General features: G+C 39.1%; 1 protein-coding gene across 1 annotated transcript in view; it reads right to left on the bottom strand.

The window, feature by feature from the left end:
* The window catches only part of CAP2 (cyclase associated actin cytoskeleton regulatory protein 2), a 98715-nt gene that overhangs the window by 31559 nt on the left and 52284 nt on the right, over window positions 1-14872 (bottom strand). The window contains exons 5-7 of the mRNA XM_072152649.1: window positions 7113-7256; window positions 6157-6242; window positions 887-989 (exon numbers count right to left, since the gene is read on the bottom strand). Of these exons, the coding sequence (XP_072008750.1) occupies window positions 887-989; window positions 6157-6242; window positions 7113-7256 (333 nt within the window). The remainder of the gene's footprint in view (window positions 1-886; window positions 990-6156; window positions 6243-7112; window positions 7257-14872) is intronic.

The following is a 14872-nucleotide window of genomic DNA, read 5'->3' as shown; positions in this document are numbered from 1 at the left end:
AAACAATCCATGCTGGCACAAGATGCCTATAATTTATCATCTTGTCATGGCACCCAAACTTTGTTCTGTTTAATATAGTTATACCTACTAAATACTAGTGATAGGATGGAGTATAAATTAGCTAAACAGTGTTTGTGTCTTCACTATAAATATATGTCCCTGAGTTTTTCTCTTCTGCTGCACTATGTCTTCTGTCTACACAGCTGTTCCTTATGTCTGTTTCTGAATAATGGGTGATAACTGATATGGACAGTCGCGTTAGGCGACCTAAAGAGTTTGCAACAAATTTAAAGCAACCTTTAGGTACCTTTAGGCATTCACATCTCCATGGCCATATTTAAACCTGTTACCTAAATACAGGCAGTCCCCAGGTTACGTACAAGGTGAATTTGTATCTAAATCAAATATGTATATTTTATAATTGTAATTCCAGACAAATTTCTTTTTTGTCCCTGTGACAACTGGATTTTAAACATTTTGTGCTGTCATGGGAACAAGGATTATCAATAAAACTTCATTGCAGACACCTTACAGCTGCTCATTGCAGCCTGGGACTAAAGTAAAGCATCCAGAAATTTACCGAAGGTCAAATGTGGCAGAGAGGTCCGCTTGTAACTAGGTTTCATCTATTAGTCGGGTGTCCTTAAATCAGGGACTGCCTGTAAATATACCCAATACATTGGTATATCAATTTTGCATTGTACTTGTTATACCAAACATCCTACTAACAATTCCTAGTCTACTGTAACAAACCACATTAACTGATTATATTACGTTGCCTGATATATAAGTCACCTCAGGACACAGACATATATATATATATATATATATATATATATATATATATATATAGAGAGAGAGAGAGAGAGAAAGAGAGAATACTTACACTATTCCATGTAGTTCCTGTAGTATGATACTCCTTTATGTATGCCTGAAGATCACTCCAAATATTCAGGTATGACTTTACCCAGTCAACATGACGCACATCACTATGGTAAAATACAAGCCAAAGAATTATATTCAATAACTCTCTAAATCACATTGTAAAAACAGTACAAGGAGTACTGCAAATCAGTATTAAGAAGTACTTTATAGAATGACAACAACAAATTCATCCAACTCACAACTCCTTGTGCACTATTTTAAGCTGTTAAGCATGTATGAAGTGGGTTCATGGGGTGAGTCCTCATCATAAAGACGTGGGGTTTGCTGCATATTGCGATCGATGCTAACATTTAAAAGACGGCAGCATGTGGGTGTTTTTTCTGGATAGAAAAAAAAAACTGTACCTCTATGCCTATACTTATATACGCGGGTGTCTCTAGTGCCACCTTTTATATATGAGCTTGAAATACTGTAAGTTAATGCTTAACTTTTGAGAAGCTTTGTGACATGGTTAGAGAATAAGCCAAACCAGAAAATCTCCTTCTAAAGAAAGAAATTCACATCTGCAGACAGCTATTGTTTCAGACTTTATGCTCCTTATCAGTGTAGTGCAAAAGAACTATGGCCCACTTTTATCAAAAATAGTGCAAACTGTATATGTGCGGTTTGCCTGTAGAGAATGCAGGGTGCGACAGGTTCATGAATTGTGGTGCACAATCTTCATAAATCTGGAGCCCCATGCACAGCTCCAGCACTTTCTTCATGCTGTAGAATTGGGATTTTAGACAGAATTGTGACGCACGTCGAACAGAAATGTAGCACATGATCCGACTGTGCAGCGGAAAGCCCCTTTAGGTGCACATTTTTCTGTCTTGTCGAGCACAGTGTAGCAGTGACACAAAACTGGCGCAGACACTTTATAAATACTTGTGCAAAAAGTTTGCACATTATTTCTAAGGCAAAGATAGACAGAAAACTGTTGCCACGGCTTTAATAAATGTGTGTCCAAGAAGCACAATAGGCCAGGTAACCTCTCCACACAGAAGGATCACGGGACTTGTATTTGTAGATGGTGGCCATCTTGGAGATAGCTCCCTCTAATTTATAGTAGAAAGCCCATAAAATTTTGGTAATCATAAAAACAACACATTTAAGCTTCATTTTGTAATTAATGACTTTGAGTTTTGTTGTATTCATTTTGGGTTTTTGTATCAAAAGCTCATATTCCCAGAATACCCCTTTAGTCATCTCTGACCACTTAACACTGATCACACATTTATCATTAGGCAGGCTCCGTGCCACAGTCTTTGGAGCTCCGCTGTCTATCATATTTATTGAAATGTATTTGACCCTTTAATAAATCTGTCAACAGTGTTCTTCTACCCTCCTGTGCTATATGCAACTTTTTTAAAATAAAGTTCACAAAAGTCAAATGCACTAGTCCTAAGCCTGGCAGGACTGGAGTGGCTTTGTGAGCTTTTTTGCTGATTTTTAAAAAGTCATAGTTTATAAATTAGTCCTTGCACTAACTGGCAGAATGATAGTTCTGTCAGTGCCCCTATTGATAAGTGGCAAAATTTTTTTTATGGTAATAAGAGGATAAAAGGCACAATTGGCCTTTATTGCTAAAGGTTTTCACTGCCAAAAAACAAATACAAAGGTCCCTTATTATATGGATGATCTTGGATAGAAGCTATAGAACACCAGGAGGCACAATAGGCCAGGTAATCTCTACATACAGGTGGTTTCTGACATAATTCCAATCTAAATTTTGTTGTGTTCTTCCTGCACTACAAATCTAAACTGATGTTCATGTTTAACCTATTAAAATGGGTTGTTAAAGGTTAAAAACACATGACTCTGTACTTTAAACACCTTTTCATTGGCTATGTATTGCACTGAAGCTTACCTGCGTTCATTTCAATGGGGCTGAGTTCTACAAATCCTTTAAGTTATTTTGAGAATCGCACACAGGGTTACTGTCTTCCAGAAATGTGTATAATGAAAACAATGTTTAATCCCAGAAAACAATTGAAAAAGGTTTTAATCTTTATAGTCTGTGACTATAGATCCAATGTAGTGAATGTAAAGGAAGTTTTTATTTTAACAATAATAATCAATCTTAGGCCCCTTGCACATGAACGTATGCTTACCTTGGCTGTAGTGTGGCGAGACAACGTGTGCTCACTCCACTGTGATCGGAGGCAGATATCTGTTTGAAAATTGTGCGACCAGATATCCATTTGTGTGCATGGAGACTTATAGCACCATCATATTCTGGGGCTTTTTGCAGATCATAGGGTACATATACAAACAAGAAGCATTCGAGAGTAATAAAATAAATAAAAAGGAATGAGGGCCCTGCTCACAAGATTTTTAAAGTTTCCTCTGTTTCTTAAAGAGGACCTGTCACCCTGAAAAACGGCACTAAAGTAAGCAGCTCCTAGTGCTAAAACAGATGCAGCAGTGTTACAATGAAAGCGTTATCGGAAACTTCTGATAACGCTAACTAAAATTGCTGCGCTGTACAGTACAATTACAAAAGCTTACATATTCATGAAGGGGGATTGGGGGTGGGGTTAGGGGCGGTGACTGACGCATGGCACTTGGAAGTCACCCCGGCCTATGGAGTAAGCAGGGAAAGAGGCAGCCCCTCGGACCGCCCCCTCATGAATACGCCGGACCGCTTTGAGAGCGGTCTGGTGTTTGTAGTGTACAGTGCAGCAGAATCATTTACCGTTATCAGAGGTTTCCGATAACGCTATCATTGTAACACTGCTGCGATTGTTTTAGCACTAGGAGCTGCTTATTTCAGTAAGCAGCTCCTAGTGCTGTTTTTCAGGGTGACAGGTCCTCTTTAAGACTAAACAATTATTAGGTAACAACATTACCATGCTACTGATATATTGGCATCACAGTGTTGCTATATGGCCGTTGCCTAGATACAACTAACATGCTACTATGATTTCTAGCTCAGACTGAGCTTACTGGGAAAGGGACACTGTTGGCTTAGTGCCAAAGCTTCAATTATATACAAAGAATAAATCTAAACTACAGCTAACTTGAGTCACATACAAAAAGTTAGCCTTGTTATTTATTGTTAGAAAATAGATGTATAGCATTGTCTTAGTTTACTCTGTGTTCAAGATGGCTGTGTGACAAGCAATATGGCGGCTGTCATATCAGTTTTCATCCTAATGGGTAAGCTATGGTAAAGTGATTTTGGGGTATTGTTATTGTACAGCTATAAAGATTTTTCATATTAGAGTATGGGAAGAAGGTTGGGTAACAACCAGGAGTGATACAGTTAATCATCTTTCCCAAAACAAATAACGTCTGTCACAAATAATAATAATTCCTTTATTTATTTAGCGCACACACATTACACAGCCCTGCACAGAGCTTGCCAAAACGGTCCTTGTCCCCAATGGTACTCACAATCTAATCAACCTACCAGTATGTTTTGGAGTGTGGGAGGAAACCGGAGGATACGGAAGAAACCCACACAAACAGAACATACAAACTCTTTGCAGATGTAGACCCTGGTTCTTGAACCCAGGTCCCCAGCGCTGCAAGGCTGTAATGCTAACCACTAAGCTACCATGCCGCCCTAATGTGACAGACAGTACTGGAAACCACATGTACGACAAGCAGAGAGCACCAGAGGAGAGTCTGAAGCGCCTAATCTCTATACCACAGGTCCATAAGGACCTTTAGTGAGTTTAGTGTTCCCAATCACCCTGACAGGTTCCCTTTAAATACCCATGTGAATGAGGACTAATGATTTACTAAGGATCTGTGGTTGCTTTGTCGACACAGACCTTTTGGCCTGCAAAACAGTTTTTAGCAACATATGATTTGTCAATGATCACCACACGGCTGTAAAATATGGCAGCCAATTTTCAAAAATCTTTAATGCATTGGATCCATGCAAAACAAACGTGTAGGTCATGTGCATGCTGTATTTTACAATAAAACTTTTTTAATTATGTTTCCTTGGGAACCATGGTCTTTGAAAAAACAAAGGTCTGAAGACATAGGTGTAGGGATAAAAATGCTGTTCATAAGAATGAGGGGCACATTTCTGAGAACGAGCAATGGTCAAATCCCTTTCAATCAGCATGGTATTTCCAATACTGTGTGTAACATTTCACCTTAAAATGAAATTCTGCATTGCATTAATTGCCCAGCAGTTGGCGCTGTGCTCACAGAGCCCACAGTAATGGCCAAACTTACAGTGTGTGTATATTATTGGATACTTGTTTAACAGCTGAAGCTACAGTACATAGGTGACAGAGCTCTGGTAACAGGTGGTATCATTCTATATTGCTATTCAGGTCCTGTGAAGAAAATGGATACAAGCCAATAGCTGAAAGCTGCAGCTAAAAGAGGAACATGGCCCATTAGTCCCAAGTGCTGAAGAACAGATATTTGCTGGTTCTTACAGATTCTTTTTTATGTGTGTGTTACTGATGGAGATCAATCCTGTAGCCAATTGTATATGAAAAAGAACGTCACTTCATTGTTTATTTAAAGGAGAGAACAAGATTCAGAGTGCCGGACGTTGTCTATTCCAATTATCACTACTACAAAAATCGTCAGCAGGTGTAAATTTATCAACATGTTGTCTGATTTCTTATACTACTTTTTGAGACTTTTAGTTGCAGTTAAGAATTTTTTTTTAATCTCAAGTGGGATTTATCACCACTTTGGTTTCTTCAACGACTTTTTGGGACTTTTTCATCTTGGTTGAGACATATGTGTCTCAGACGAGACTTATTTGTCGCAGTTGAGAACTGTGGGTCGCAGGTCACAGGTCTCGTAGGCAATTTGTTTTAGCAAGGAATTGTTACTAGCCATGTTTAGGCCCTATAGTGGAGGATTATGCTTTGCCCTAGGAGCCGTCGCTCTAAACGACGACTGTAACGTTAGTCTCACTCGATGCACCATGTATTGTTGCCCTGTCTCATTCTAACATCAAAACATATTTCTGTCTTTAATATAGATTCATCAGGTGAGAACGGGGTGCCTGGGAAAGGCAATACTGCAGTCCTAGTGTCTGCCAGGACGGAGAATACATGCAGGAACGTGACTTTAAGTTTAACTTCCATATTTCAGCTGCATTCTGGTAGGTTTGACCCCTCTAGAAATTCAGTAGTGGTATGAATCAGTGTTGGTGTTAAGCCAAGAGATGCAGGATACATCCCAAATGTTTTTTTCAGTTTCACTAAAGGTTACATAGAACAGAAGTTTTACAAGTGACTTGTTTACCTGTTTTTGTAGTCCTTCAGTACCCTGTTAGTGTAAAATGCTGCAGCATCAGCCATCTCTTTCACAAAGGGACCTGGAGCAGGTGTCTTAACATAAAATACGAAAAATTTCAAAAATTAATTTTCAATTTAACTTCTTCAAGACCATGCCTACCATACCTATTTAAATGATTCAGGGTCAGCAAATTTTCCACTACTAACAGAACTATTTTTCCATTGATGTGGCTGTATGATTAGCTACTTTCCATCTGACGAGTAGTGAAGTAAAAAAAATTATGCCGTGTTGATGCTTCTGCTTGGAATAGTGCACCAAATTCAATATTTCATACACCAAATGGGAGCTATACCAGTTCCAGGCCCACAAAGTTTAAAAGAACTCTCTCTGTTTGGGGAATGGGTGCATATGGATATATTTAACATATTAGACTTTTCTTTTTCATACAACAAGTGAACACCGAAAAAAGGTATAAATGCTGTAAATTTGGGTGTAAATTTTGTACACTCACAGGAATTTGTACACTTATAGGCCAGATGTTAAATTCTTATAACTATATTGAAAAACTGGAATTTACTAGATGCTACATAGCTGGGCCGTCGAAACCCCCAGGCAAAGTGGGCAATTGTTCAGGGCCCCTAGCCATTGGCAGTCTGGGTGAGTCACTTGGGCTTAAGTGGTGGCAGACTTTATTTCAAGCTGTAATGTTTCGTCTGATTCTTGGCCGTAAAACAAAGACTGAGAATTGTCCAAAGTCGTAAAAAGGAGATCAGTTTTGAGATCATCTTAATTTTAACACACAGCCACATCTGATATAGTGAAGTAAATTACAGATTCTGTGTACTATCATAGTGCATATTTTATATTTTCCATTTTTATGTAAAAAATATTACTTAAACAGAACACTTTTAACGAGTAGTTAATTTCTTATAAACAATAAGGGCAAAATGTAAGGAACTCACCACTGCAATCCATCCAAGCGCTGAAATACTTTCACTTATTGCTGAAAGGTGGTTGAACATCTCACTTCCTCGATTTTTCTCTCGGAATGTCTGTACTTCAAGAATCTTTTCTGATACGGGTTTTAGGAGCGATGTCAGTTCAGCCTAAAACAATAAAAACACATATAGTTAGAACAGGGCCGGCTCCAGGTTTAAGTAGTCAGAGTCAGAGAAAGTGACCCACAGCCCACTTTTGCCTCCTCCTGTTACCCCACCATACGTTTTTCATGTTACCATGTGTTTGGCTGCTTTTAAAGCCATTTCCTTCATTGATGGAAGCGTAGGCTGCTGTGTTTTCACACCTGCTTACACTTCTAGCAATGAAAGAAAACTTTTTCTAAGCAGCCAGACACATGCGGTGTTATGCATACGTACAAATGTGTGCAGAAAACACTGTGGGCCAAATTTATCAAAAGTAGTGCACTAAGAGCAGTTTGCCTGTGGAGTGTGCAGGATGCGGCACATTACAGAATACTGCCGCGCGGTTTTCATTAATCTTGTGCCCCCTGCACTTTTTGGGAAGTGTCACCAACCTTTTTTGGTGCACTGTTAACATAGACTGTGCAACGCAATTCGGTCAAGTTGCAGTAATAAATGTGGTGGGGGTGGAGGGTCCGACTATGCACCAGACGCCCCTTTATATGCAGAATTTTGTGGTGCGGTGGATACAGAGCAGCTACCACACAAAACTGGTGCAGACACTTTATAAATACAACTGAAAGCAGTTTTGACGTTCAGACAGAAAACTGGCGCAAGGGCTTTAATATATGTGGCCCATGTGTGAACGCACCTTCAGGGTTATTGTTTATAAGGAGGGGGTCAACAGGAAGGGAGACATTGGAAAAGAGGTAGAACAGGTGGCACAGGGGTAAAATGTAAAAAGTGGGCAATAATTTACACTGTAGGAGGGAGAAAATGAATGGCAGACATCAGCAGGTGTAATGACACAAACCCTTTTAGAGTACTCTGCATAGATGTACTACAAAAGTAAGAAGCTAGGCAATGGCATGAGAACCTGACTGTCAGGGGCAAGACAGCAAAGGGTTAACTGAATAGACAGCGGCCTGACTCCCACCATGCTGTCCTCTGGAGCCTCCTCACACAGGGTCACGGGGGTCACCATACACCGCTGTAGACGGAGGTGACAAGTTTAGCACATGTTGCCTCTGTCTGCGTCCAGCCTGTCTTCCTCCCTGCAAATGCTTAAACTGCTGCCGGCCGACCCCCGAACAGTGGAGGTTTGCACGCCCCCTAAAGGAACCCGGGCAAATGCTGCACAGGCACTAATGATGCAGAGAGTGACTGCTCTCTGCGTCATTATTATATCATGGGGCACAGCTCCCCCGCCTCCACAGGGCCCTGCCAGCACCAGTTGGCCCCAGCACTTGCCGAGGTATGTCGGGTGCTGATGCCGGCCCAGAGTTAGAATAACCATTTATCACTTTACTGAGAACCTAGCCACCTGAAAATGTATAGCATGGGTTTCAGCATAGAGAAAGGAGCTAAGCATATTTTTATCAATTTCATGCTTTTTGTTACCCATTTTTTATTGTTGTAACTTTTTAAAAAAAATTTGATTATACATTTTAAAAAGAAAGAAAATACTAAACAATCTCTATGTAGGGGGTGATATACATAAAATCATTCTTTATTTATCTATATCTATTCACCAGTCAAAAGGAGGTTGTAACATTAACTATAAACTAATTATAGATGGAACTCAGTTATTAAAGAAACTTTTTTTAAAATAAAAGTGACAAAAGTATTATTTATAATTATTTATGCTAAAATGTTTTTAGCAAAGACAACGTAAAGTATTTTTGGGAGATACATATCATCTTCACATAAGAGCTATTTAGTTACAGATTTATTAATATGTTCACATATTAATAAATCTGTTCACATTGAAATGTATTGCTGAGAAGGGTACCAAGAGGCAATAGTATTCGATATGTATTAAAAAAGTAAATAAGAAACATAGCTGTGATGAAAAGTGTAATGTCCCTCCATCAAGATTGAGACAAATAAAACCATTTATAGTATAATATTTATAGGTTGGACTTTTGTCTTTATTTTAATCTTATCTACTTTGATACTGTAATGGCAAAAAAATAATCCAAATATTTTAGCATACAGTATCCACTACCCAGGGCTATATCTGCCCACCTTTAACACAATAACTTGTATCATGTATCATTGCAGTAAGGTCAGTTTTTGGTCTTCAAAACATTCACAACTAATTTGCGACTAATGTGCATATCCACTGCAATCTACTGTGGGGGACACCAAGCTACTAAAGAGAAATCCCCTCCTTCCTGTAAGGTCACAGAGCAGCACTAGTCCAATCAGGAGGGGAAAGCCAACAAGCATGTCGCGGATGCTCCACCCCAACACGTCACCGTTGGAATACCCAACGACAGGTCAGAAGGAGACGATTGCATAATCACGAGCCTCAGCAGTGAAAATAGAGGCTGCCCAGACATTGCCACATAAGCCAAAAGGGGGGAGGACTTGTTGAGGGTAGCATGAATATATGATGGAGCCACTAATCTGGATAAGATACATTGATGATGTGCTGGACATCTACCCCCTCTGAGATTCAGGAGTTTGTTCAGGTCCTGAATATTAATGTCCTGGGAATAAATTTTACCAGTGAAATTCATGAGGAGTCTATTGCATTAATGGACATACGGCTTTCAACAGAGGGGCAATTACGTACTCAGGAAAAAAAATGCAACAAATAGCCTGTTGTGCTGGGAAGGTTGCCACCTTCAACCCCTCAAAAGAAGCACACCAAGCGGACAATTCCTTAGACAGCATCACAACTGTAGCCAAACTGAAGATTTTATTCATCAATCCTGAGACCTGAGTGATAGGTTGGCACAATGAGGATTCCCTAAAAAACATCACAAAGGCTTTTCAGAATGCTCTTACATCGAAGATCTTTTTGTCCTGAAGACTAAACAGAGTGACAGTATTTTGCGCCTCATAGGCACATTTGATGCCAACACAAACCTGGTCAGACAGATACTGAATAAGTATTGGCGCATCTTGAGACAGGATCCAGGTGTTATGGACTGTTTGTAGATAGGGCCTAACTTGTTTAGTGGGAAAAGCCCTTTAATTTTGCCTGCCAGCTAAGAAGCTGTGCGGGGGCGGGCACACTTCAGATAACTTTGGATCCCTGGCACCTAGAATTTTAGGATCACTGGCAGCTAGGATCTCCTCTTTCATCTAAATCTAGGATTGTGTTTCTAGGTGCCAGGGAACCAGAGATATTACATGTAAAGTACAGTCTGTGTCTAAGCGAGGGTGGGGAGGGTGGGAAAGGGGTTTATGTTTGTACTTGTACATTTAAAAACTGTTCAATTAAAAAGATTTTATTTAAAAAAAAGTCAGGAGTGATTTTTTATATATAAAAATTGAATTTAAAATTGTCACTTTAAATGTGAACATCTCTGGTTCCCTGGAACCTAGAAATAAAATTTTAGATTCACAAGAAAATGGAGATTTTATGAGACAAAAGTTATGACTCCTAGAAGCCAGAATATGCAGTGGAAAAGAAAGTATTCAGATCCCTTTACATTTTCACACTTTGTTTCATTGCAGTTAATTGGGAAGTAAATTTTTTTGCTCAATAATGCACACTCTGCACCCAATCTTGACAGAAAAAAATGAAATGTAGATATTTAGTTAATTTACTGAATACTGAAATATCTCATGATTATAAGTATTTAGGTAATTTGCTGTGACACTTACGTATATTTAACTCACATGCTGTCCATTGCCATCTGATCCTCTTTGAGATGGTTCTACTCATTCATTGGAGTCCTGCTGTTTAATCAAACTGATTAAACTTGATTAGGAAAGGCAAACACATATCTATATGTGACCTCACAGCTCACAGTGCATGTCAGAGCACACGAGAATCATGACGTCTAAGGAACTGACCAATGAGCTCAGAGACAGAATTGTGTGCAGCACTAAGAGCACAGTAGCCTCCATAATCCTCAACTTTCATATTTCAGCTGCATTCAAGGACTCGTAGACTATGTACAGAGAAATCCTGGAAGAAAACCTCTTCCAGAGTGCTCTGGACCTCATACTTGGCTGAAGGTTCACATTCCAATAAGACAATGACCCTAAGCACACAGCTAAAATAACAAAGCAGCGGCTTCAACTCTGTGAACATTCCTTACTGGCCCAGTCAGAATTCTGACTTAAACCCAATTGAGCATCTCTGGATAGACTTTAAAATGGCTGTCCACCAACGTTCACCATCCAACCGGAAGGAACTGGAGAGCATCTGCAAGGAAGAATGACAGAACATCCCCAAATCCAGGTGTGAACAACTTGTTGCATCATTCCCAAGAAGACTCATGGTTTTACTAGCTCAAAAGCTGCTTCTACTCAATACTGCGAAAGGAACTGAATGCTTATGACCATGTGATATTTCAGTTTTTCTTGTTTAACAAATTAGCAAACATATCTACATTTCAGTTTTTTTTTCAGTCAAAATGGGGTGCAGAGTGTACATTATTGAGCAAAAAAATACTTTTCTGATCTTACCAAATGGCTGCAATGAAATAAAAAGTGAAAAATTTAAAGGGGTCTGAATACTTTATATACCCACTGTATAACATATGTCCTTGGCAGGGCCGCATCTGGCATGAGGCGGGATATAAATTCACCAGTGGATGACATGTACAGCAGCAGTGCCCGGCAGAAGAGCCGGGAGTAGAGGGGAGGACCTCGGCGTGGGAGAGGAGGTAAGTAAAAGTTTTATTATTTTTAAACTAGCCATATAATTAATAAGAAAACTACCTGTGGTGGCAGAGGGGGAGATTTAAATATCGAGGACGGAACCATAAATTGGGGCTCTATATATGACAAAACTTGGAGGAAGAGGAGTCATGTCGCACTATGGTGCCCATGGATAAAATGTTTATAGGTGTTCTATATAATTAAACTGGGGTGGAGGGGGCTTTTTTATATAGAAGATGGATAATAATTGAACTTGGGGGTGGCCTGATGGGCTGCTATATGTAACATAAATGGGGGTGATTATATATGGAGGACACATCTTAAAAGGGGGACATTCATGGGGTAAGTTGTTAAGGGAGATTGTATATAATTTAATTGGGGCTGTATCTACAATAAGTTTATTAGGTTGGTGTTTTATATATTAATTTATTAGGCTGGCACTGTTTATTAAGTTATTATGGGGCTATATATTTTTTAGGTGACATTATACTGTAAGTGACTGTTGTATTTTTACGGGCGCAGTGTGGAGATGCTGCATGGAACTTCGGGTAAATTCAACAGTGATTGTATAGGACGGGAGAAATCATAAGGAAGTTGTCTTTCTGATGGAGCAGGATCCTGTAAGGTACTAGACACCACTAATGTCTGTGTCACTTACTGACTAATACTGTGTGAGACAGTGTCAATATATGTAGTGTCAGTGATCATCAGTGCTGTGTGAGGATATTGTTAGTAATTGATCAGGTTTTAGATTCTTTTTAAGATGTGTCTGTAAATTCAGGGGGCTGAATATAGGAGAAGATTAGAGCTAGTTTGTTTCCTTTTTTGTGGGTGGGGGGCGCGGCATTTCAGTTTTTGCCTCAGGCAGCAAAGAGGCAAGAAACGGCCCTGGTCCTTGGTTATTCAGATGACAACCTGTGAGGATGCAAGAGATATGTTCTTAACAAAGTAGCACTGTAAAATGTGCATGTGGTAGAGCGATATAATGGCGCTGGACTGCTAAGAAGTATAAAATCTGATTTTATTGGTAGTAAAACCCCTAGTAAATACAAAATAATAAAAAAGGGGGGGATGTAAGAATTAAGAACAACGCGTTTCGCGCTCGGACAGAGCGCTTCTTCTGGTTCGTATAACAATGTGGTGTACAAGCTGTCATTTATACTGGTAGACTAAGTATGACCGTTTCCGGTAGATGAGGGAGACGGTGTAACATTTGAAATGGAATATACAATACATATCTATTAGACAATAATCGAAAGAGCTTAGCACAATAATAAATATGATATACATTGAGTTTAAAAATTGAAATAAAAATATTTTGATATTAGAGATATTTGGTGCGAGGATAAACATCCGGTTACCGGGTGTAGGGGAGGAGTAAGTGTCCACGGATAGTTTGAACGGTACCAGGAGTTGGTCGGGATGTAGAAAGAAAACTACAAGTACGGAAGGAGACTGTGGTCAGTGTACTATGTGGAAACTACGGAAGCCGAGAAGGGTCAAAAAGGGTAACGGAAACTCCACAAGCTAGATGGATAATTGGAATTGGGAGAGCTCAACACGTAAGTAGTTTATATTATAGAATGGTTTCATTAACTTCATTTAACCCTTTAGGAGAAAGGGTGTTTAATTTAAACATCCAATATACTTCTCTCCTACAGAGAGTTGGGAAGCGGTTGGATATTGTATCTGGGATATGATCAATGGGCATGATAGTGATGGGAAAAGTTTTGCCCGGGTGACAGAGGGTGCAATGTTTTGACAACCCCTGAAGGAGAAACTTATTTTTTACGTTCTCCCGATGTTTGTTTAAACGGCTACGTAGGGATTGGACTGTTCTGCCTACATATTGTAGGTTGCATATTGTGCATTCTATTAAATAGATTATATATTTACTTTGGCAGGACATGTGGGTATTGATAGTAAATTTTTCTTGGGTGTTGGTACATATAAAAGTTTTGCCTGTTTTGATAGATGCACAACATAAGCATCTGGGTTTACCACATCTCTTCACGCAGCCTTGATCTTTTTTGGGGATACTTTCTTTATGCTGCCTGATAATGCTGGGAGCTAGGATATTTCTGATCGTAGCTGCTTTCCTATAGATTATCTTGGGACGTTCTGGGAGATGCTCTTTCAGAAAGGAATCGTTCTTCAAAATATGCCAGTGCCTCTGCATGATGTTACGAATTTCATTGTACTTATCATTGTATTTTGTAATAAAATTAGATCGCTAAAAAGGGAGCTGCATACAAATAGACTATACCCTTCAGACCATGGAATATTATAAGAAAAGACTCACTTCTCGCTATCATCTTATTAATGAACTCACTCAATCAACACCCAGTGACTATAGACAGACATCATCCAGAGATGACCACGTCGCTGTTCCTGCTGACCTAAAACCTATGTATGAATTATGTAAAGTACTAGAAAATAAACTCAGTGAAGAACTACAACATCACATCGATGTCACGTTCTTGGACATCTACCTATCAGAAAAGATTGCTCCACGTGGGCTACGACCCACTTTTACATCCACCTTTCCAGAAGACAAGGAATACTCTAAAACATGGGACAATTTACTTAACAAATTTTCTGCATCCATGATTGAAATGATTAGAGACAAAAGGTTAAACACCTGTCATAATCTCACACAAGAGATTGACTCTATTCTAAGCCAGTTAAGAATATACCAGAAAACATCTGAATTTATTAATATCAACTCCAATATTAATTGTAGGTTACAAAAATTAGAACATGAACTAATACACAAAAAAGTACAGAAACTTAGACGAGATAGACAAGATCGAGACAATAAAGTCTATCGAGATTGGTTTAAAAACAAAAATAAAAATAAGAACAACAATAAAAATAGTAATAATGAATCCACCACAAACACACATACAGAGAAACGCCACCAGGACTACACATCAGCTTACCAAAAAAGGGACAAA

The sequence above is a fragment of the Engystomops pustulosus genome, chromosome 5, assembly GCF_040894005.1.
Source record: "Engystomops pustulosus chromosome 5, aEngPut4.maternal, whole genome shotgun sequence".
NCBI lineage: Eukaryota > Metazoa > Chordata > Amphibia > Anura > Leptodactylidae > Engystomops > Engystomops pustulosus.
Note: the sequence above shows the minus strand (reverse complement) of the source record. Positions and strands in the feature narration are given on the sequence as shown.